This window comes from Juglans microcarpa x Juglans regia, chromosome 5D, assembly GCF_004785595.1.
Source record: "Juglans microcarpa x Juglans regia isolate MS1-56 chromosome 5D, Jm3101_v1.0, whole genome shotgun sequence".
NCBI classification, from domain to species: domain Eukaryota; kingdom Viridiplantae; phylum Streptophyta; class Magnoliopsida; order Fagales; family Juglandaceae; genus Juglans; species Juglans microcarpa x Juglans regia.
In genome coordinates, this window is record NC_054602.1 from 17,608 (window position 1) to 42,095 (window position 24,488).

Consider the following 24,488-nt stretch of genomic DNA (forward strand, 5'->3'; position numbering starts at 1 on the left):
ATTTTGAGATTTAAAAAAATTAAATTGTTTATTTTATTTTATATAAAAATTTAAAATAATTAGATGAAATGAGTTATAAAGAATTGTGCAAACAAATGAAAGTAAGTACATTTGGATATTAAATTGAGTTGAATTGAATTGAGTTGAGATGATAAAATATTGTTAGAATATTATTTTTTATTATTATTATTATTTTAAGATTTAAAAAAGTTAAATTATTTATTATATTTTGTATTAAGATTTGAAAAAATTATAATGATGAATTGAGATAAGTTGAGATTGGACACCCGAATAAAATATACAATCAAACAAAACGATTGAGCCCTCGACAAGGCTTCCTTGGCAGTGTCTTACGGTCCACGGATCTTAAGAATATGGACTGTTGAAGAAGCTCTCTATTTAAGCTTGCTCTTTTCTCTTTGTTCTACTTTTTTTAATTGCTCTCTTTCAATTCTCCTTCTCAATTAGAAATTATTTATATATATTTATATATATATATATATATCTTCTACTTCTTTGATCTTCTCGGTTTTCATATTTGCTGTTTGTATTCTTTCATTAATTTTTATCAGCCTTTGTTCCGCATATGCTGGTTTGTAATATTTAGGCCTGTGATATATTCATATTTTGAGGTGGTTGGGAATACTGGGATTGGTTTGTACCATTTCAATACTACAGAAATCAACTAGCATATTCATGGAAGAGGTAATAGTGGTAAACAAAGGAGAGGACCTCATCGATTTGCCTCCGGGATTTCGTTTTCACCCCACGGATGAGGAGATTATAACTCATTATCTTACAGAGAAGGTGATGAATAGCAACTTCGTTGCAAGTGCTATCGGAGAAGCTGATCTGAATAAGTGCGAACCCTGGGATTTACCAAGTAAGTTTTTTTTTTCTTTTTTTTCTATTTATGGTTTATATCTGCCTCTTTCATAATTTGTAAAAGCACGTTCACGCGGTTGCTTGTCAATTTTGTTTTCGGATTATCTAATCAGTCCCGACATATATCATGCAGAAAAGGCGAAGATGGGAGAGAAAGAATGGTACTTCTTCTGCCAGAGAGATAGGAAGTATCCAACAGGCATGCGAACAAATCGAGCAACGGAATCTGGATATTGGAAGGCCACTGGAAAGGATAAAGAGGTATACAAATTAGGGAAAGGTTGCCTTGTTGGAATGAAGAAGACCCTTGTGTTCTATAGAGGGAGGGCTCCAAAAGGAGAGAAGACCAACTGGGTCATGCATGAGTACAGACTGGAAGGCAAATCGGCATACTACAACCTCCCCAAGGCTGCAAAGGTAAGGTGTTTATGCCTTACAATATATTCTTCTCTTTTTCTCATGTTTCTTTTATTTTTGCAACTGAACAGATTTTATTATAAGTACTTTTTCATCTTCATCTCTTCGACTAGGAGTCCTATGTGTTAGTTGAGGCTTTTTTCAAGCGGCCCCTTGTATTAACTTTTGCTTCTTACTGGGTAAACTGTGAGGACTAAACTCGGAGAATTTGGTGCCACTTTCATTGCAGGATGAATGGGTTGTATGCAGAGTTTTCCACAAGAACACGGGGATAAAAAAGGCCTCGGTAACAGATGCCCTGATAAGGATGAACTCTTTTGGAGATGATCTCCTGGATTGTTCTTCACTCCCGCCCCTCATGGATATTCCCCCATTTTCCAACACCGAAAGGCATGGTGACAACAACTTCGAGGGAACCCCCTCATTCTTCTCAATAAGGGAGAACCAACTTCTGCAGCTAAAGCACCTTGACCAGAAGATCTTCCAGCTACCAGCCTCCAAATACACCCCCGTCACTACTTACCAAGCTAGTTTCAGTCACCCAACAGTTAACCCCGTTTTATATCCACAAATTTCTGCGGGACCAAATCCTCCTTTCTCCTTTCAGGCAAATCCAAATCCTGGCTATTTGCTTCAAGGGAAGACTATGTCAATCCCAAGCGTCACTGACAGGGCCTATGGCCATGCAATCACTGGACAGGGCATTTTAACAGCAATCGAAGCCAACGATAATGGAAAATTTGACGTAGAGAGGTTGTGCAAGGTGGAGCAATTCTCATCTAATCAGTCCTTGGTCAGCCTCTCACAGGACACGGGACTTAGCACTGACATGAACACCGAGATTTCATCTGTCGTCTCAAAGCAAGATGTAGGGAGCAACAGATCTTACGAAGACCTCGAGGGTCCAGCAGTCGGCCCCGTTGCAGATTTGGAGTGCTTGTGGGATTACAGAACAAAGAAATTTTAGGTTGACAGAGATAATTGCAAAAATTAATTAGTTTATAAGATTTATGAAACCTCACGGGTACGTATTGTAAAGTATTTTTTTTAATTTTTATTGTCAGGTAGAATATGCAACGCCTGCTTGCTTCTGGAATTCTTAGGATGGCATTGTTTCCAATCAGTCACTTCCAATATATAGGTATATTTGGTCAGAAAAAATGTTCCTGAACATAAACATATACTCCGTAGATTCATGATATTAAATCCTGTTGGGATTGCCTTTTTATTGATAGAAGGTACCAATTAAATATTTTATGAACACAAATATGCGCGTGTATTCTTTCCTTATAGGAATTGTTGATTCCAGGTTTGTACGTTACATATATGGATTTTGCTAGGGACTTCCTGCAGCTGTCTTTCGTTCTTTTAAATTTTTAGTACTCTTTGGTATGGTAATTTATTTTCATTTTTTTAAGGGAAAGTGTATCATTCATTTTTAGAGAAACTTACATCTATGATCGGATACATTCTAGGATATCCTCATATCAAACATGATATCATAAATCAAAATAATGCATTTGGAGCTCTACTAGTACACTATTTCCTTTTGTGACTGATCTGGTCTTCATCATTGTTGATCCTCTCTAGGGCTGTACAAGAAACCGAGAAACCGACCTAGATTGACTTAGATCGGCCGTCGGAGCTCAGAACCGGCCGAAACCGGTGGAGAACCGGTCGGCATGCGGCAAAAAATAGAATAATCGATATCGGCCGGTTCGGCGTCGATTCGAACTTGGTTCAAACCGCTGAACCGGCCGACTAAAGAAATGTTATTTTTTTATATATATTATGCACTCAAAACGACGTCGTTCTACTTAAGTTTAAGTAGAACGACGTCGTTGTAAGCCTATAGTTGTGTTTTAAACACAACTAAAACGACGTCATTTGGTATTAAACCAAACGGCGTCATTTTATTCATAACGTATTAAAAAAAAATTAAGTAGAACGACGCCGTGTTGTTTTGAAATTAGGTCATCTTCTTCGTCAAGCTTCTTCTTGCCAGAGCCACGATCTCATTTCTCATCCTCTCTCTCTCTCCCATCTGCAACACTCTCTATCTCTCTACTCTCTCAGACGAAACTCGCCAATGAACCAACCGTGAACCGCCATAGAACTGTCGGTGTCGAGACGGCCGGTGTTTCTCCTCCCCATCGACTGGTTTTGGCCAGTTTCCTCCCCCAAAAATGCTACATCGGTTGGCGTCGGTTTTGCCCCAAAACCGCGCTGATGGGGTCGGTTTTCACCCCTAATACTCTCTACAGACAAACGTCCAAGAGAAAATACTATTTGCCTAAACAGAGACTCAACCTCAACCTTCATAGAAAGAGAAGACTCAACCTCTACAGAAAAACATCCGAGATAAAAACTCTTTTTGTTTTAATTAACAATAAAGAAACCAAAAGGGAAAGAAGTAAAATAGGACGGATTATAGTTTGGACCAACTCTGGCATACTTCGGAATCTATGACGGCCCGTAAAGATAACACACTTGTTTCTTTTCAGTCACAAAGATCATATCTAAAAGGTCTGGTGCTGGCGAGTCTGGTGATCTAGCACGTGTATCGAGAAGAGCTGTTGAAAGGGGTGGCGTGTGAGGACCACGTGCAGATATGGGCGGTGCGTGAGAACTACGAGCAGTGATTTTCACAAAATTACCATTTTTCTCCAAACGATTTTCAACCTGTGAATCTACTTGTGCCTCATGTGTCTCTCGAAAGTTGCCAAAAAACTGTAGATCTGTCTTTTTCAGCTTTGAAGAAAGTAAAATAAAACTAAGCAAAAGAAACATTGATAGACAAGGTGGGTGAATGGAGAAAGGAGAGGGAGGAGGAGGAAGTCGAGGCCTCCTCCCCCTTCGACGAAAATCAGATCTGGAACCCTTAATTTTTTACGAGAGAGAGAGAGGGAGAGAAGGAGGCGCCTCGATGAGATAGTGTACTTCGATGTTGCTACATTGTAATTGATTCTCTATTAGAATAATGAAATATAGAAGAGATGTTAATCAACTTTTAATTTCTTTATTTTTTAAACAACTTCAGTATCTGTATTTCATTCAAACTTAGACGTTACACTTTTGTCCTATATTACAAAGCTGTAAAAGCCCTCAGGGCCGTCTCTATCCAAACATTTTCTTCATTTACAATATAAGCAAATTTTGCTAAAAAAATCAGCTTCTTTGTTTTCTTCCCTAAGAGTGTGTTGGACCTTCTAAAAAGATCTGTTTGCATGGACTGTTTTGATGTCCTCCATCTTCTAGCCATTCCATTCTCAATTCTCATCTTTACTATTTACTGCCCTTATTATTTCCAAAGTATCCCTTTCGAAAATAGCTTGCTCTATTCCTAACTCAGCATCCAACTGCAGGGCTCTCCACAATGTATTAACTTCAACTAAACCTGGAGAAGATATGTTTGATTTTGGCATACTCAAAGCTGCAAGGACTTCCCCTTCAACATCTTGAATTATCACACCAGCCCCCATTCTTTTCTCTTTTGTATCAAAAGCTACATCCTAATTTATCTTCAATTCACCTTCCCTAGGTGCAATCCACCTCACCTGACCTCCATCAAACTGTTCCCTTGCTGTGTAGACCTATAGGATAGTTTGTGCTTGTCTAAACTCCTCCAAGCTAGACTTTGCCTGATTGAAAACCTTACCTAGGCTAAGGAAAACATTTTCAAAGACAAACTTGTTTCTCCTCAGCCAGATAGATCTCATGACTGTTGCAATTAACTTCAGATCTTCCTTCTTTAGTCTTTCCACCATCTTGATCAAGACTAAACCCATGTCTTATTCGCCAAAGTTCCATTTTTGTACAGGGATTCCTATCTCAACCCACACATCTGTTAGACTTTCCACATAAAGACTTTTGCTACCCCTGGGACTGTTAGCTCCCATAGAGTTTTCCATCCCTATATACCTTCTGTTCCATATGAAGTTTCCTCAACCAACTTCCTCCTTCTACTTAGTTCCAGGTGGTAGGCAGACTTTATATTAAAAAGCTCTTTCTTGGATGGAGCCCATATCTGTTTGTCAGGTAAACCTAATTGGCTGATTGGGATATTACAAACCAAATCTGCTTCTTCTTCACAAAGGACTTTTCTAACTAGATCCTCATTCGATCTCCTTTTGCCTTCATCAATTAACTTTGCCACTTTTGCTTCCTTATTCAGAATCTGACTTGGAGATTGAATCATGTAAGAAGATTGCTTTGGTACCCACTTGTCTCTCCATATCTGAATATTTTGCCCTTACCAACCCGCCAAACAAGCCCCTCCTTTAACAACTCCATAGATCCCATCAGACTTCGCCAGATCAAAGAAGGTCCTTTGCCTAAACTTGCATCCAACACCTCAATTTTTCTATGGTACTTATCTTTTTAGACTCTGGCTGCAATTGAGTTGGGATTTGTGAGAATTCTCCAACATTGTTTTGCTAAGAGAGCTTTATTGAAACTCTCCTGCTCTCTAAAGCCCAACCCACCACTAGTTTTTGCCAACCCCATCTTCTTCCAACTCCTCCATTGTATCTTCTTTTCATTTTCCCCATGACTCCACCAAAACTTTGACATTAAAGTAGTTATTTCTTTGCACAACCTCTTAGGAAGAGCAAAGACACTCATATGATAGGTCAGTATTGCTTGGATAACAGCTTTTAAGAGGACTTCCTTCCCACCTAGTGATAAGAATTGGTTTTTCCAATTACTGATCTTCAACCATATCCTGTCTTTTATACATCTAAAGGTATTGAATTTGATAGACCTGTCATTGTAGGCAAGCCTAAATACCTTTCATAGTTGTTCTGCACCCTTGCTCCCCAAGTCTTGTAAAATCATGTCACACTCCTCCTTCCTTCCATTTTTGCTGAAAAGGATTGTAGTCTTCTACTTGTTCAAGCATTGCCTTGATGCTTGTTCATATAATTTCAAGAGGGAGCTAATCATCTGCCATTCAATCCAGTTTGCCCTCCCAAAGATGATCCAGTCATCTACAAAAAGTAGATGTTTCAATCTAATTCCACCCCTAGCCACAGCCACACCCCTTATTTCCCTCCTTATCTCAGCCATATTTATGAGATTGTTCAACCCTTCAGCACACAATAGAAAGTGATATAGGGATAAAGAGTCCCCTTACCTTAAGCCCCTTGTAGGCTTGATCACACTTCCAAGGTTGCCATTAACTAGAACAGCATATGAAACTGAGTTTATGCATGTCATTATCATCTCAACCCATCTAGCACCAAATCCAAACTTTTTCATCATTGCCTCTAGAAAAGGCCACTCAACCCTATCATAGGCCTTGAAAATGTCCAGTTTTACAGTCATGCTTCCCACTCTTCCCTTCAATGTAGTCTTCATTGAGAACAATGCCTCATAAGCAGCCATGATGTTATTTGAAATCAACCTCCCAAGAATGATGCACTTTGATTTTTTGATATAACCTCATCAAGCACCAACTTCAATCTGTTTGCAAGAGCTTTGGCCATTCTTTTGTAAAGCACGTTACATAGACTTATGAGCCTATAATCCCCTACCTTTTTTGGCTCAACACACTTTGGAATTAAGCTACAGAAGTAAAATTCAATTCAGGGACCATCTTACCCCCTTTCAGGAAATCCAGGGCTGCTTCACGTACATCAGCTCCTACTATGTTCCAACAAGCTTGATAAAAGCAAGCACTGTAACCATCAGGGCCAGAAGACTTATATGGCCCCATCTGCTTCAAAGCTATCTCCACATCTTCTCTAACAAAAGGTTTCAGCAATGCATCATTCATGCTACTAGTAACTCGAGAGTCAAGCTACCTTAAACAATCTTCTATTAATAGGCTGGGAGGGTTTGCAGTTTTATACACTTCCTCAAAATGACCCTTAAAAGCTTCAGCAACACCCTTTTGATCCTCTCTCATTATTGATTGGCCATCTTCAACAGAAAAAATCGAATTTCTCTTTTTCCTTTGATTGGCACAAGCATGAAAGAATTTTGTGTTCTTTTCTCCCATGTTGTACCAATTTCTCTTGACCCTTTGTCTCCACTTCAAGTCCTCCTGCTCTAAGAGTCTGCCTACCTCATGTTGCAGCTTAATAATTTCACTACTATTCTGAGGCCCTTCATCCTCTTGCAATTCCTTAATTCTGACAGTATTCTAGTCTTGTCCACATCTTTCTCTATCTTTTTTTCTAAAACCTCAACCAAGTGCTTCACCACATATCCTCAATAACTTTTGCACTTTTTCTATTGGTTTACTTGATTGCACCGTTTTAGACCAAGCCCTTTCAACCATACTCTTGCACTCCTCCTCTGTCAACCAGCAAGCTTCCAACTTGAAGACATAACCTATCTTATTCAACCTTCTTTCACCTCCCACAAAAGACAACAACATTGGCTTATGGTCAGAACTTCTTGCAACTAAACCTTCCACCACCACCTCTCTAAACATACCCTTCCATTATGCATTCGTCAAGTAACGATCCAACCTTTCCTTTGTATATGTGTGATCTGAGTGTCTGTTACTTCAAGTGAAAAGATTCTCCATACAGCCTATATCATACAACTCATTATTCTTCAAGGCTCTTCTAAATTGTACCATTTGGTATTCTACCCTCATTTTGCCACCAACTTTTTCACTTTTGAGTCAAGATCTCATTGAAATCACCAGCAACACACCATGCAATTCCTCTCTCTGGATTCAATCTTGCAAACAACTCCCAAGAGAATCTTCTTTTTGAAATATCCAGATGCCCATAAAATCCAGTGAACAGCCATTCCCTTTTGTCATCCTCCTTAACTTTTGCACTCAAATGCCAATGAGAGAAGGATTCAGTTTCAATTGCCTTTTCATCTTTCCAGAAAAGAGCTAAACCCCCTCTCCTTCCGTATAGTCTCCATCATAGTCACAATTAGCTTATATCGTGCTTGCAGAATATACGTGTCGAAACATTCACTTAGATTATTCACTACTAGGTCAGACTTACATGATGTGTTAAACCATGCTCTAGACCATTGTGATGGGTCTATAACCTTCAAGTAGTCATATGCAGGATCACTGAGGGGTTTCAGTTCCTCCATAGCTCTCTCAAAGTCCCTCTGGATGTATGTTATGGCTGCCTGCCACAATTTTTCCTTCAGTGCCACACCCCTGTGGCTAGCATCTTGAAAATTGGCATATAAATGCCTCACACAAATATGGTTGCCATTGTAAGGCACCAACTGCCCCATTGCTGGCTTTAAACCCTACAAGAAATATTGGATGAGTGGCTCATTTAATAGGTTGACTTAACAGAATATATTTAAAGTCACACAAAATTACCTTTTGTCTGTCACTGATAAATGCCCACCCGCCTTCAGGTTGCTGTCCAAGATTGGATATAAGTGTCTCAAGAAACCATCCCAACTATCCTTCAACTCTACCTCCACAATGGCCACAGCAATTGGGTACATGTTTTCTTTTGCATCCTTACTAACAGCACATAGGAGCTGCCGCGTAAATGGATCTTTTAGAAAACAACCGTTCAAACCAATCAATGGTCTACAACCAGCCTTAAAACCCTCTCTACAGGCTGCCAAACCTACGTACATCCTTTGAAAAGTACGAGGTAACTCAGCAGCTATTCGTTCCACCCTAACTAACAAACAACTACCTTGGTTCCTATGTTTTAGGATCTCACAATAGTCCCATACTTTGACATATTGTTCCCAATGGCTGCCAAATATCTTAAACTGAGCCTTTGCTCAAGCACAAGACAACTTCATTTTACAAGCTTCCACTCCCCACTTTTTCTTAATCTCATCAGTAAGTGCATGAATAGGCATATTAGGTTGGCTCATAAACAGTGGCATCAACTTATGTGCAATCCAGGATGATGTGACAATGGAGTTCTTATAACTTCTATTGCACTCATGTATTGGATTCATAGACTTCATCTGGAAAGTCCGTTGCCCTCTAATCCAAGACCCATAAACCCGATAAAGACATTTAGGGGTCTTGCAGACAATAGTAACCCTATCCCCATCATTCTTTGCAAACTTTATAGATTTACCAATATTTAGGTTCAACCTTCTTACTGTCTCTCTAAACTGTGTTGTAGATCCGAACTTCATTCCAACAAATATTTTTGAATTCTCCAAGTCAACATGTTGAAACTCAAGGTATTTAAAATCACGATGTCCATCGTCGCCACTATCAACGAGAGATTGAAGGGCATCACTTGGTGCCATATCATATAATTTACTTGCTAATTGTCAAACCATGCACTGTTTAGCAGCTTTAGAGAAATAAACACTAAAATCATAAACTAGAAAATAGAGGAGTATTTTATACCATTGTCATCCTCCTCTGACCACCTTTGAAATGGATCACTACTTGGACCACTTCTATCCTGGCCTATTCCAGGTGGCAGATAACTCTCTTCATCCTCCTCATCCTCAACATCTAAGGGAGATTGTGGCTTTTTATCATCAAGTGCTACTTCACCATCAACACGAATGAACACTAGTTGCAGACCTCGACCTCGATGTTTCCATTGTGCTGACATCAATGTCATACAACTCATCCTCACTACTCAGCACTACTTTCCAAAATGGATCATTAAGTCCAAGGCAACGTACTTCTGCTTCCTCTTCATCCTCCTCATCCTCACTCACATCCTCCTTGATGTGATGATCATCCAAATCAGACTGGTGCACTGTAGTTCTTGAATGAGACACAAAATACAAATTAATTACTTATTGACCCTCATACACAGCCATCATAGACAGCACATCATTGTCAGATGTAAGCAAGTGATGACCATTGTGCATCCCCAAGCCAGGCTGTCTATAGTAGACTAGGTCAACTGGAATGTAACCATACTTGGTCACAATTGTCTGTATCTCAATCCAGGACAGGTCATCCTCATCATAAGGTTCATGATACACATCAGTCTTATCCCCAACATATTTTCCATTGTGCTGCCTATCAATTACCCCACTATGATGAACTTCAAAAATTAACTTATTCGTAGCCATCCTACAAAATATTGTCAATTAAATTAGTGTTGGACCACATATTTAATTAAAAGTAGTTAAACCAAGCACCAAACATAAAGTAAAAAAATGGATCTATTGGACCAAACAGATAAATTTGTCCATTTTCCTATGTAAGGGACCACCTCTGTCACAACCAGATAATAGAAAACAACAGCATACAATAACACCTCAGATTGTTGTTCTCAAACTGGGACCACTAAAAACCACTCAGCCACACATCCAGCATACAACATTGGACCCACCCACATGCAACATTGGACGCAGACATCCTCAAAACCGCAACATTGGACACAGACATCCTCAAAACTGAAACATTGGACATATACATCCTCAAAACTGAAACATTGGTCATGCAAAATTCACGTATAACTAATTGAACACAAATATTGAAGATACGCACAAATGAACAATAAATAAGCTCGCAAAGAAGACAGAGAGAAATTCAAGATTGACTCACCTCTACGACACCCACTGCACGAAGAAGATAAAGAGAAATTTGATGAAGACTGCCCAAAATGTTTGAAACCACTCATATTGGTGCATTTACCAAGAAAAACCAGTTCTCTAAGAGTTTGGGGTCGATGAAGTCATGGGTCTGGTCTAGTCTGGAGAGAAAAAAAAAAGTTAGGGTTTTTGAATTTCTCCTTCACTTTGGTCTCGATAAAACCAGGGGTGATTTTGTATTTGCAGTGGTAGTTAGGCACGTGAGAAGCAGGTGTTTGAAATTTCCGTTCCATTTCACTCTGCTGGTAGACATAAGGGGGGATTGGTACTTTTTGAAAGTAAGCGGGTCCACTTTGATGCAATTATTAGTTGCAGGATACATTGTTGTAATTAACCCTTTTAAATTTAGTTAGCCACTTTTCAACAATACCAAATACAAACTCTCCAAATCTATCAATATTGTATTAAAATATTGATTTTGACATTTTAATTTATTTTAATTTTAATTATAATTGTTATTATATTAAAATAACAAACTCTACAGTTTTCACTATGATATATTTACCTTACTCGATTCTTATTATATTCACCTGCAAATTTTTACACCATATAGTGTGAACACTTGTTCAGTTGTTTGTGGATTTTTTTCGGAATGGTGTGGATTTTTACACCCTACAGTGGGAACACTTGTATGGGAGAAGTAGACGTTTTTTCATAATGGTGTAGATTTTTATGCAATTTTTGTTTACCACGTGATGAAGATTTACGGAAAAGGAATATTTTATATCTAAAATATAATTTGGCCAGCAACTTGGGTTGGCCAAGTTTGGCGAGTGACTTTGGTGTTGGTTAAAAACACTGTAGATTTATTGAGTTTGGTTTAGATAGAATTTATGCAACTTAGTTAAATTTTAGCCAAATTTTAACTATAGCCATCTCACTACTAATGCTATGTCATACTTTTTGCCTTTTGTCTATCCCCTCAAAACTCAATCCCACATTGGATGCCACTATTTACCTTAATTAAGGTCACTTTTTCGTTTCTATCATAAACCAAAACCCCCCTAAATTTCATAATCATCCTCATCCGCTGCAGATCAAAGCAGACTAAATCAATGGCGAAGGATCCAAATGGAGAGGAAAAGAGACATAAAGGGAAGCAAAAGACGAACCTTCTACTAGCGCTTGCTCTCGCGGGCATTGGAGTTATTGCTGCTACACTGGGCGTAGAGGAGGAGATCGCGGGTCTGGTGGACAACTTCGGGAGGGGTGCGAGGCTTGGAATTGAAGAGGCCCTTCATATTAGCGGTCTTCAAAGGAATCACCAGCTTCTCTAAAGAGGAAGGGAAAGGGACGTGCAAGGGGAGACTTGCAGAGAGGAAATTGCATGGTAAAGAAAAAGAGTCCAATGGAAAGAGAATAGAGGGTGTTGGACGGGAAGAAATAATAATAATAAAATGTAGGATGACCTTGCTATAGTGCCAGCCTAATATGACTCTTGGGAAGCAATTATTGTACCTCAAAGTCATCCAAACTCTATGATGCCTAATCTAATGCAGGCCCATTTTAAGTGATATTAGGCATATTAAGGACTTCACTGGCAAGCCAATGTCAATGCTTATTCCACCCACATATACATCTATGGTAAAGGATGCTACACAACATTCCATTTCAGGGTTTACGCCTACTGGTGAACCATTGCCCTAAGGCTTGGTGTCGACCATCCTTTTCCTCCTCAACTTGAGTACAAATTCCATTTCACTTGTTGAAAGTTCCCCTTGTTTCTTTTATACAACTTTGATATATAATCATGTATATTTTGTACTAGCCGCCCTACAGTTAGAGCTCCTTCGTATCTCTCATTTGAACTCTCCTTAAATTTTCGGCATTAGAGGCACAAATTATATTTTTTGTGGACTTTACATGTGAGATCTAGGTGAGATTTCAGATCCATAGGCAATGTTAGTTTGTCATCACTTCAACTAAGACTTGGTTGGATTGCAAGATAGTCTCATCTCATTCCGTCTCATCTTAACAACAAAACATCACAAACATTAATATTTTTCAATTTCAAATATTCAACATTTTTCATCTAATCATTACAATTTTTCTAAACTTTCAAATAACAAAAAATAATTCAACTTTTTCAAATTTCAAAACAAAAATAATATTAAAAAATTATATTCTAACAAGATTTTTACTTTATAATATTATTATTCAACTTTTTCTCTCTTTTTTTTCAAAGTTCCATAAAACATCTTAACTCAAATCGTTTTACTACTATTCAAAAATTATTTAACTAATATTCACAAATTTCTCATCTCATCTCAACATCCAAACGTGACATAAATAAAACTAAATGAGGCAATACTAAAATGGCTCATTATTCATGAAAATAATGATGGTTATCTCAAAACTTTCGTGTGCACAAGACTTAAAGATATTTCTTTCTCAAACATAAAATACTTTTCAATTTCAGATTTTCAACTTTTCTATCTAATTATTACTTAATTATTAAAAATTTTTCAAACTCCTAAACAAAACATAAAAAATACTACTATTTTTTAAATTTTCAAAAAAGATATTAAAAAATTATATTCAAACAATTCTTTAACATTATAATATTTTTATTCAAGTTTTTCTCTCTTATTTTTTAAAATACAATAAAATATCTTAATTCAAATCATTTCACTATTATTCATAAATATATTGAGATATTCTTAAGAATATAACGGGGCTCTTAATAATCCTTTTCGATAAATGGGATATCACGGAAGTTTTGGATTGGTTTATGTCTATTTTAATAAAGCTTTAGTTCCAAGTTTGCTTACCCAACACTGGATGGAATATAATACTACCAATGTTTGTTCTGAATATTATTAAAAGTAAAGACAAATTAAATACTAAAGACTCATTTGGTTATACAGATGAAATGAAATAAGATGAGAGTTAAAAATTAAATAAAATATTGTTAAAATATAATTTTTTAATATTATTTTTATTTTGAAATTTGAAAAGGTTGAATTATTTATTGTATTTTGTGTGAGAGTTTGAAAAAATTGTAATAATTAGATAAGATGAGATTATATGTGTAATAAAAAAATATCACCTGCCATTGCACCTAGGAACGTATTAATGTTTTTTTAATGATTTCAGATATCAAAGTAAGGACTGCAAGTTAAGCACTAACTTATATCAATCTTGAGAATCTGCTATTTTTAATGAAGTCCGTATGAATAAATTAAAGTATGTTAGATGCAAATTTTTACTTGTTGAATATTTAATACCAAGCTCTTTGGATTTTGTTAGAACCATACACCCGGGAATCCTGCATTGGTGTTCTGTGTAAAGAACTTAGCCAAGGATGTCATTGCTGATTATTTCTACTTAATTATATCACCTCATCAATGCAGTCCAGGACTTTTTTTCTCGACCTCAATCTCATTCAGCCCCGAAAGAAAGAGAAATAATCCATTGGAGCTCTCTTTTAGACAAATGTTTAGAATGAAGTAGATAATCCATTGGAGCTCTCTTTTAGATGAACAGTACAAGCTAAATGTAGAAGAGTTACCGTACCAAAATTTAAAATGAAGTAGATAATCCATTGGAGCTCTCTTTTAGACAAATGTTTAGAAATTTTAGATATATATGTAAAATCCATTAGCCATTGAAAGTGCTTTTAGATAATTGAAGAGTGCAATACTCGTCCCTAGAAATGGGTACAATGAGTCTCTTAAACATTATAAATAAAACCGTCTTCGTCCCCTTGTTGGAACTTGGCTTTAGCCTGTTGGGAAAGCACCATATTGCTGTTAAATAAATCTACCTGCCGGTCTTCTAATGCCAAATCCCCAAAATAACAGCAATACACAGGAGCAAAAGAAGGGTAACATCTCCCCCCGGCAGGATAGATGACCTGCAAATTCCAAGCACGGCAATAAGACAACCGAAAGTTAACTAAGAAAATGTTGATGTCCGAGTATTCACCAGATGGCTTGAAAGTGAACTATATGCGACATACATGGAATGTGGAACTTATAATTGTAATGACGTCTATCCACACTCTAAATGATAAAAATAACCAAATTAAAAATTAAAAATCAGAAAATAAAAACAAAATGAGTGTATTAAGAGTTTTTTCACACACTTGGTTTTTTCACACACAATTATTTATTATTTAAAAAAATAATAACGATAAAAAGCTGCAAATAAAGAATGAGAGAATGAGGGAGAAAAAATGAATAAAAAACTTTTAGGAAAAAATTTCTAACCTTGTTTTATGATTAACGAATCATACAGTATAGCTGGTCTAGAATAGTGTATTTTTTTAATAATAATATTAAAAAAATATTATTTTTTTAATATTATTATTGTTTTAAAATTTGAAAAAGTTGAATTGTTTATTAAATTTTGTGTGAGAATTTGAAAAAATTATAATGATGAAATAAAATGAGATAAGAATTTTGTGTTTTATCTTTATTCCAAACATGTCCACACGTTTGGGGAGTGAGATGAGATGAAAATTTTGTGAATAGTAATAAAATCGTTTATGAATAGTAATAAAATAGTTTAAGTGAAGTATTTTTTAGGTTTTGAACTTTTAAGAAAGGAGAGAGATAAAGATGGATAAAAAAATATTATAAAGTTAAAATATTATTATAATATAGTTTTATAATATTATTTTTATTTGGAGATTAAAAAAAGTTAATTGTTTTTATTTTTTATTTGAAAGTTTGAAAAAATTGTAATGATTAGTTTGAAACTGTTGTAATGATTAGTTTGAAAATTTTGTATTTGAATTATGTTTAAAAATGAGATGAGATAAGATGGGATGAGATGAGAATTTTAAGATTAGATCTATTTCTAAACAAACCCGCTGACAGTGTCCCCATGAGCCAAAGGTCACCACGGCAGTTCGTTTGTAATTTTGTCTTTTGTTTGCTTTGTCTAGATATTGCGTAACAAATAGCTTAATAGTGTAAAAGCAGTTTGGTCATGATACCTGATTTTTTTCCTAGATTGGGATATGTAAGCCATTGCAGGAGGAAGGATGCCAAACAAAAAGCAGTTTGCGTAAACCCCAGCAAAATCGATAGCTCTTGAAAAAGTGGAGCGGAAGAAAGATGCTATGAGAACTGGAGCACCAAGTATGATCGTCATTAGAAAGATCTTGAGTGAATGAGACCCATCTATGGCTGATTTCAAAGTAGCTTTTGAGGCAGCTCTACAACTCGAGTCTGCATAAAAAACCTCCCCCGCTTTTCCAATATTAGGCCTTCCCGAATAAACAACAAAACCAACTCTCCCGATTCCGTCCACACAAGAACCCATTTGTGAACGAGCGGTAATTTGCTTTGCCGAACTAATGTTACCAAAAATCAGATCCAGCGTATCTAGAAGCTGCTTCGGGAAGCTTACGGAATATCCAATCAGGCTAGTTGCCAAGGCAGAGAAGGCAAAGCATTGAATTGCAGGTGAAGCAGAGGGGTTGACGGAAAGCAAAAGGGATATAGGATTTGCTCTGGAAGCGGCTCTATTGACGCCAGCAAGCCCCAAAACAATCAAATTCCACGACAAAACCATGATCAATGGAACAACCCCACCAACCAGGATTGCCTTTCGAGCCTCGTGCACCGTGTTCCCAGCAATCTTACATATGAAGGGGGTGATAACGTGAAACCCCAATGTGAGGACAGTAACCGGTATAGCAGGCAAAATGGACGAAAAGCCCCACGAAGCATAAGCAAAGGAGCCTAATATTTTTGTTTTGGCCACAGATAAACCAACAACCACAAGTGCAGCAATGGATAAAAGCATGGCGAGGCATAAAACACGATTGGCAGCATCAATAGCCTTAAACGGAAAGAAAAGAATCACAGTTCCGACGGTTAGAGGAATCAAGGCATGGGCCATAACAAGATTCATCCATGGGAACCACTGAGAGACAAGCGAACCGATGCCCGAAACACATGCCACTAACAACGAAAAACACAAGGAGACATAGACGAGTGCAACAAAAGCACCAAAACGACTTCCTACAGCCTTTGCCGCAAGGCCAGTAAAGCTCACCTCTTCCACCCCGTCTTCTTCCATGGCTGCAAAACTGAGCTCCGCAACAAGAATAATCGAGGAGACCACATAGACCCACGAAAGAAGGATGACAATGGTCGAGGGAAATGGACCTGAACTGATGGTGGCAGCCGGCAAACCCAGCATTCCAGGCCCTACGGCAGTGCCGATGATCAAACTTACGGCACCCCAGAAGTTCTTTTCATCAGTACCTTCTTGAACCCCTTGAGATTTGTGATGCTCAGTGAGGTTATCAGCATCCGATTTTGCATCATTGTTAACGGGAATGGCAGGAAGTGCCAGGCCATTGCAAGTTGTGCACCTTGCGATGCGGCTGAAATTGTGGGTTCTGGGATTGAATACGGGACTGATGAGGACAGGAATAGGCCTGTGATTGGGTGGTGGCATAGGATGCTGTGTGCCATGAAAATGAAAATGGGCGGCGTGGTTGGATCTCGGATGTGCGACTGAGTTTGTAGGTTTGAAAGGGTGGGGAAGATCAAGGTGAAACATATCTTTGTGGGCAGAGGAATCTTTTACAATGTGGTTCTCCTGCGGATTCTGCTGGGTTGGGAAGAAAGGTCCACGAATTTATTGGAGGAGAGTCAGATTCGTGAGAAAGACGTTAGAAAATTCTTTAAGGAGAAAACCTTCACGCCTGATGTGGTGTAAAGCTGCGTATGCTTGAAATACTCACTGAGTTAAGTTTAATTTTAAATTAAATTTATTATCCAAACATTCAATTTTCCATAAAAAGTATTAAACTCATCTTAATATTTAAACATACTTTAAACTTAGTTTAGATGAGCTTCACATAACTTTCTCCACTACTCAACTCATTACTATTCATAAAGAACTAAGTCTAACTTAACATCCAAACGCAATCTAAGTTTACACCCGTCAATTTATTCACACTTTAGACCTCGTATACACTCAATCTAGTTTGGGTAGTAATACATTATTATTATTATTTATTATTTTATTTTTACTTTTAACTAACATTTCACTATTATTTATTATTATTCAATATTTTATCTTTACTTTTTCATTACTTTTTTACTACTATTCACAGAATATTTGAAATCTTCCAAACGTAACATGAGTCTCACTTTAGAAGAATTTTAATCATTATCTTCACATCATACACTACACATAATTTTTTATTTTTTATTTTTTTTTCTCTTACCAAATTTGTGGTGTATGTATGATGAGTAAAATAATTCAATTAGGTTAGAAAGAATAAAAAAAATTAAAAATAAATAAAAATAAGTATAGTGTATAATGTGCGGGAAAGATTAGTAAGTTTTAATATCAAAATTTCAAACAGTTGTCCCTTTCATTTCGTCTTCACTCAACCCATCGCTCTTTTATGAGTTTTTTCCTCGATTCTTGGCTACTCGGCCTATTCTCCGTCTCTCAAAGTTATTTTTGTTAGAACTGTTCATCCGGGCTAGGTTTTTCTCCAACTCGGGCCAGACCCGACCTGCCCGGTTCGGGTACAGTTTGGTAACCCGGGTATCGAATTTAAACCCGGTTTGATTCGGACTGGGTTGGAGAAAAACCCCCTATCTTTCTAAGTCTTACTCTCACTCACCCTCTCTCTCTCTCTCTCTCTCTCTCTTGCCCAAACCCTAGCCTCATGTCACTCTTCCTCTGCCGATCGAAGATCTGTTCCTCGTGACCATCATCTTCTACTTTTTCACTCCGTCGTCGACTTCTACAACCCAAGGTTACTCCATTTCACACACACTCTCTTTGTGTTGGTGCTATTATTTCGATTTGGATTTTGAGAAAACATTGTGTTTAAAATGCACTGTTGTAGTTGGTTGCTGTCTATAACTGCATGTGTTTGGAAATCTGAGTCTAATGTTGTGATGTTTGTATGCAGAAGATAAATAAAAAATAAAACTTTTGACACTTATGAAATAAATTAAAATTAAAATTTTGCTCGATCTGCTCTTTTTTTAAAATATGGATTGTTTTTTCTTTTTGGGTTTTGTAGCTTTTGGCTCATGGAGATCTGTAGATTTGGATGCATCATCTAGCATGACATTCTGTTTTTTAACTTGTGGAGATCGGTAGTCTGCAATCTGTTTTTTGACTCGCAGAGATCTATAGCTTGTTGTATATGCATTTCTCCAAGATTTGGCACCCCACACTGATGAATAAGCTTGGATCTTGGCCCAATAGCACTTACAATAATAGTAGTGAAATTTTGTTGATAACTTTAGTTATTTTATCAAGAGAAGTATATGCTTCTCTCTATGGCAGTTATTTGGTCTAGCCATCTGTGTGCTTGGCCTTGGCTTAATGCTTATTTCTAATGCAGGGGTGGGTGGTTTGTTGGAATTGTTTGAATCATGGGATTTTGTTTTCAATAAGGTTAAGTGAAGTATAGTCATGGTTGGTAGACTTCTTTATATTCGTAGTTATGTATTCCTAGTTATAGAAGCAGCATAGTACATATTTGATCTGTGTTCTTTTACTGGTTCAGTCGAGTGAGGACCAAGTTTTAAGGTTCCTTTCAACATTTTGAGAGGCTTTCTTGAGCTTTCAAATATAGTATTTTCTCTTCTCCTTCGAACAAAACCATCTTGATGATGATTCATTGGTCAACAATGGATTATGATCTTACCAATGAGTTCATTTGTGGTTAACTTTCACTTCTTCATTTCATTTTTCTTGTGAATATGCACTTGCAAAATATTTTTTCATTTTCCTTGCTAAGTAATATGGTTTTGTGATTTTAGGAGATTCAAAAAATTGCTATTGATGCCTTACCACATGTCTGTAGATATTCATCTACATCAATGTCTTGCAAAATAATCACAACAACAATACATAAAATTTAAATTTTTGTTTTGTTATATTTTTTTTTTATTATGAACAATGTTAAATGTTATTATGCTTTTTAACATGATTTCTTGAAATATAGGCTTTTAGATAAAAATATATATATATATATATATATATGCTTTTTAAAATTACTTTTTTTTTTTTTTGGAAAACATTTAACCATAGGCTTTTGTTGAAAAAAAACAAACAAACAAACAAAAACAACCCGAGTACAACTTGGAACCCAAATTTTCGGGTTTCAAAAATCCAGTTTCTTCCAGTTTTGGCCCGGGTCATAACCTGGGCTAACCAGGTCTGGAACCTGATCTAGGTTTGACACCTGAGTTCTAGGCCGGGTATAGCCGGGTACTCGGTCTAGAATCCTGATGAACAGTCTTAATTTTTGTGAGTTTTTTTTTTTCTCTAGTGGCCAAGTGTGCTTTATTATATATCATCTGTTATAAACTTTTAGTTATAGCAACAAACGGTCATTACTTGTCTAGCAGGCTATACTCATTGATTTTTAAGAATTTTCATTAACTTAAACTTCTATATTTTTTTTTGGTACATACATAACAAATTTTTTTTAAGCAAGCATATCATTGATATAATAAATGGTTACAAGATACACAATGGTGGAACCAGCAATTTTTCTAATGGGGGCCAAATTTCCCAGTGTGTGACGCATTGAGATTTAAAAATCATAAAAATATAACTCTATATAAAATTAGATCTCGATAATTTGCAATACATTCGTAGAAATAAATTCTAAAAAGAATATAACGTCTTAATATATGTGTTAATGCCTAAACAATATCACAACAGGCCAAAAATGGAGAAAAAGTCATTCCTGGCCTGGAATGGCCTTTCAGGTCTTGATCAATGTGGTTTGGAACCCTCAGCGGTGGTCCGGTACGATTGTGTGGTGTTCATACATACATCCATGGCAATGAATGAAAAATATATGCAGGAAAAATAAATGAGAGGGAAACACTCAAATTTATTTGGTTCAGCATAATGCTTACGTCCACTGGGCGTTTAAGGAAAGGAAATCGACTATAATATGCTTTTTTTACAGTCTCTCATCCTCACTATATATTGAACTTCGGAGATCTATCTTCTAGGGCAGATACTGTCGTTGGAGTCCTTGTCGTCAGGTTGAATAAGCTAAAGCCGTAGTCTGACCCAAAAGTCGTCAAGAAGAAGCTCCCCTAAAGTGGTATGGTATCTTTCCTTATCCTCTGCCCGTTGCCTTCTTTATGTCACATATCTTCTCTTTTATGTCACATCTCCTTTTTTCCCTCCTAACACATTTTCTTTCCCCAGCCTTTTGTTCCCTCCTTCATTCTCTATTTCTTCTCTCCTAATGAGATCTCCTACCTTGTAATGGGCTTGGAGACCCATTATGGGCTTGGGATATTTTATCCCCTCCAATATGCATTAGATTCTTGACTATAATGTTTCATGAAATAATATTCATCCGTTATTATTTTTGTAAAGAAATATTTAAAATTTATTTGGTTAATACAAACTATCAAGTGATATTTTAAAATGTCATTTTTCATTACAGTATCTAAGTTAGTTTATTAAGTTTCATGTGAGTTCTAGATACTTTTGTGTCACATTAGGTATATAATACTATAATTGAGACCTTAAATAAGTATTGTCTTTCTTAATGAAGTCTAGAGGATAAAAATCTCTCAACTATTTCCATATAGATAACCAGTCTTAAATAATTTTTCTTGTATTTTCACTTTAAATTCCCTATTAAGAAGCTTAATATTGTATAACAAAAATCTTTGGGGTCCATATTAATAAGTTTATTATTTCTCCTAAAGTTAATTTTGATTTAATTTTGGTGAGACCACACTCTTGAAAATAAAATATATATATATATATATAAAAGTTATACAAAATTCCAAAACTATAGGAAAAAAATTGGAGACACATTTCTAAGTATACTGGAATTTTATAAAATTTTGCAAAGCATATGTAGATTATAAATTTTTTTTTTGGGAAGCCATTTTCTATATTTATAAAAACTAGGGTATATTTTGATTTTTCAAAAGATTTTGGGAGGGTCATGGCCCCCACGTAGATCTATCACTGAAGATACAAGACTCAGTAGGGTAGGAGCCCCCCAACAATCATCCCAAACCAGCAATTACAACACAAGAAACATAAAACAAAGAGGGATCTGGAGCCAATGACTTAACTCCCACTCATTTCCCACAAAAGGAAGTCGTTTGTAGCGGTTTTGACACAGTATGATAAACAGACTGTAAAACTAAGATTGGAAGCCGTAGTGAATTGTTGTGTGTTGCAATTTGCTGGTATGGGTTGGCTGAAAGAGATTTTTACTACCACTTTATCTTAATCCTTGGTTAGGAAAAAAGGACACATAGGAAAATAGCAACCAGAAAATGGGTGGAATCGCTGGAGAACCTGGTGGTGGGGGCGTGCGGCAGTCATAGGAGGCCGATACGCAACAGATCGGTCGTAAGACTCAAACTTTTGTATTTTTACACAACAATGTTTCTAATGGCATTTTGCTAAAAGAAAATAGATACAACCCATAAAAAATGCAAATCGTTTCAAACAAAATATCACAAAACAGTAAGTAAAAGTTGTCAAAAAATGAAAAAAATGAAATGCCTCACCACTAGGGCCGCTCAATAGAAATTGCGGCTTAAGGTGAAATTTTTAAGCCTCAATTTCTGTGAGTCATTCATAATTATAATACAAGAAATTATAAATTATTATATTGAGTATTTTCAAAATTTTCAATAAAATGAGATTTTAATCAAAATATTTAAATAAAAATTTTTTGAATTTATATTTAATACAACAACTTAAAATGAGGCATCAATGCAAATTTTGTGCCTCAATTTAGCAAGATCTTAAGAAAGTTATTTAAAAATATAAATAATTCATTATATTAAATTTAGTATTATGGAAGCCTTGCACACATTGAAAAATATAAAAATTATTTAAAATTTTATTTAATGAAATGGTTTTTATTTTTTATTTTTTTATAAAAAACACCTCATTTTTATTTTTGAGGATCTTGCATAGGATGGAAGCTTAAGCATTGGCCTAAACGGCCTTACCATTGAGCCAGCCCTACTCACCACCTAGACCTACTTTGTTCGTGGTGGCAGTGAAATGAGGGGAGAATGGTTTTTGCAGGCTGCAGCAGAGGACAATAGTTGGAGAGAGAGTGTGTGGTGATACCCAAAAATGGTGGTTGTGGTGATGAAAATGGCGAAGACCAAGTTATCACTGAGAATTGTAAGAGTTTTATTGAAACTCTATGTCCCATACATCAATATCCTAATGGATTCAGACTAGTTTAAATATTATCGCTTAATTAATTAATCATAGTGAGTCCCGAATACTTCTAGATTTCATTATGGTCATAAGCTTATTTATAACACTAAGGGTTAAGAGTTCTCACCTATAACATTATTGTGCCCCTAGCTATCAGGAAATACTTAGAAGTTAAGTTGATAGGGTGATCATTCTCGCATATAGCCATCGGAAAATACTTGGAGGTTAAGTTGATGGAGTGATCATTCTCGCATAATCCGGTCAAATTCTCCATCAAACTGAGATGGAGAAAGCTACATCTTTTAACTATTATTATTTATTACTAGAGATAATAGAAAATCAAAATTACGATTATTAATATTTACATTAAAATAATTAACAATCCAGAAATGAGGTGAAACATATGTTGAGATACTGAAAGGGCGGATTGATTGAGGAGAGCTAAAAAAATGTTTAGACTTGGCTGCAATCCACTGCATTTCAATTCATTGTAAAATCAATAAAAGGCTGACATGTTAGTGTCACATTGGTTGGTGTAAATAGCCTCTAATCACCGCATCTGGTTTGAAGGGGACTCATCTTTAATGGGTCATAGGGGTGTAACCAGTTCAGTTTTGAACAAAATTTAGGACCGAATCGATATGTACCGGTTTTGCATTTTCAAAAACCGATTATGCACCAGTTACTCCCCTAAACCAATACATCCGGTTTCTACAAGTTCTAGTCCAGTCTAATTTTTTGGTTTTAATAAAATGTAAAAAATAAAAAATAAAAATAAAAATTGTTTATAAAAATAGAAAGTGCTTTAAAAAAAAATCTGTTTTATACTTTTATTCTAAAATCCATCACTATTACAAAAATATGCTTTACTAAAAAAAATCTGATTTACTAAAATCTGCTTTAATAAAAACTGTTTTACAAAAATCTGTTTTACTAAAAAATCTACTACAAGCCTATAAATATAACTGCTACAAAAACAGAAAAAAAAATTGCAATAAAAAGAAAATTTTGATATGGAATAAAATAAGTCTAAAAGTCTAAATTAAAAGTCCAAAAGTCCAACAATTTACAAATCCAAATTCCAAAAGTCCAAATTATAAGTCTAAAAGTCCAAAAAATTACAACTCCAAATACCAAAAGTCGAAATTACAAGTCCAATGGGGGTAAGTTTTATCAAATGAAAATCTTAATTGGATTTAGGCATTAGCCCAATTTAAACAAAGGATATAACTGCAGTCTGCAATAATGTTCGCTACACTAAAATCATAGGCTACTGACTACTAATACGTCGATCGAAACCTAACCAAGACCTCAAATTATTTCAATAAAAAAAATCAATCCAGGATCTCAATCCAACCTAATGGTTTCCCATATATAGGCTATTGATAATTCGATCAAAACATCAAGAACCGGACACTACATGCTAGGCTAGCATGTGCATTAAGCCAATCTATATTGATCTCTTGATATAGATATGTAGA

General features: G+C 36.0%; 2 protein-coding genes across 3 annotated transcripts; one reads left to right on the forward strand and one right to left on the reverse strand.

Moving 5' to 3' along the window:
- The first annotated feature begins 431 nt into the window (after nucleotides 1-431).
- LOC121264070 (NAC domain-containing protein 87-like) lies at nucleotides 432-2,592 on the forward strand. 2 transcript variants are annotated; one of them, XM_041167115.1, is made up of 3 exons: nucleotides 432-883; nucleotides 1,019-1,302; nucleotides 1,532-2,591. In XM_041167115.1, the coding sequence occupies exons 1-3, from the start codon at nucleotides 697-699 to the stop codon at nucleotides 2,267-2,269; spliced, it is 1,209 nt and encodes a 402-aa protein (XP_041023049.1). In that variant the 5' UTR covers nucleotides 432-696; the 3' UTR covers nucleotides 2,270-2,591. The 2 variants fall into 2 exon arrangements, with proteins under 2 accessions (XP_041023049.1, XP_041023050.1); XM_041167116.1 differs by having other exon boundaries at nucleotides 753-887; nucleotides 1,532-2,592.
- Nucleotides 2,593-14,345: 11,753 nt separating this feature from the next.
- On the reverse strand, nucleotides 14,346-17,818 carry LOC121266562 (tyrosine-specific transport protein). Its single transcript, XM_041170432.1, has 4 exons — nucleotides 17,723-17,818; nucleotides 15,776-17,516; nucleotides 14,539-14,689; nucleotides 14,346-14,482 (listed from the first exon to the last, which is right to left on the reverse strand). Exons 2-3 carry the CDS (start codon nucleotides 17,353-17,355, stop codon nucleotides 14,611-14,613), a joined length of 1,659 nt encoding a protein of 552 aa, XP_041026366.1. The 5' UTR covers nucleotides 17,356-17,516; nucleotides 17,723-17,818; the 3' UTR covers nucleotides 14,346-14,482; nucleotides 14,539-14,610.
- Nucleotides 17,819-24,488: the final 6,670 nt, after the last annotated feature.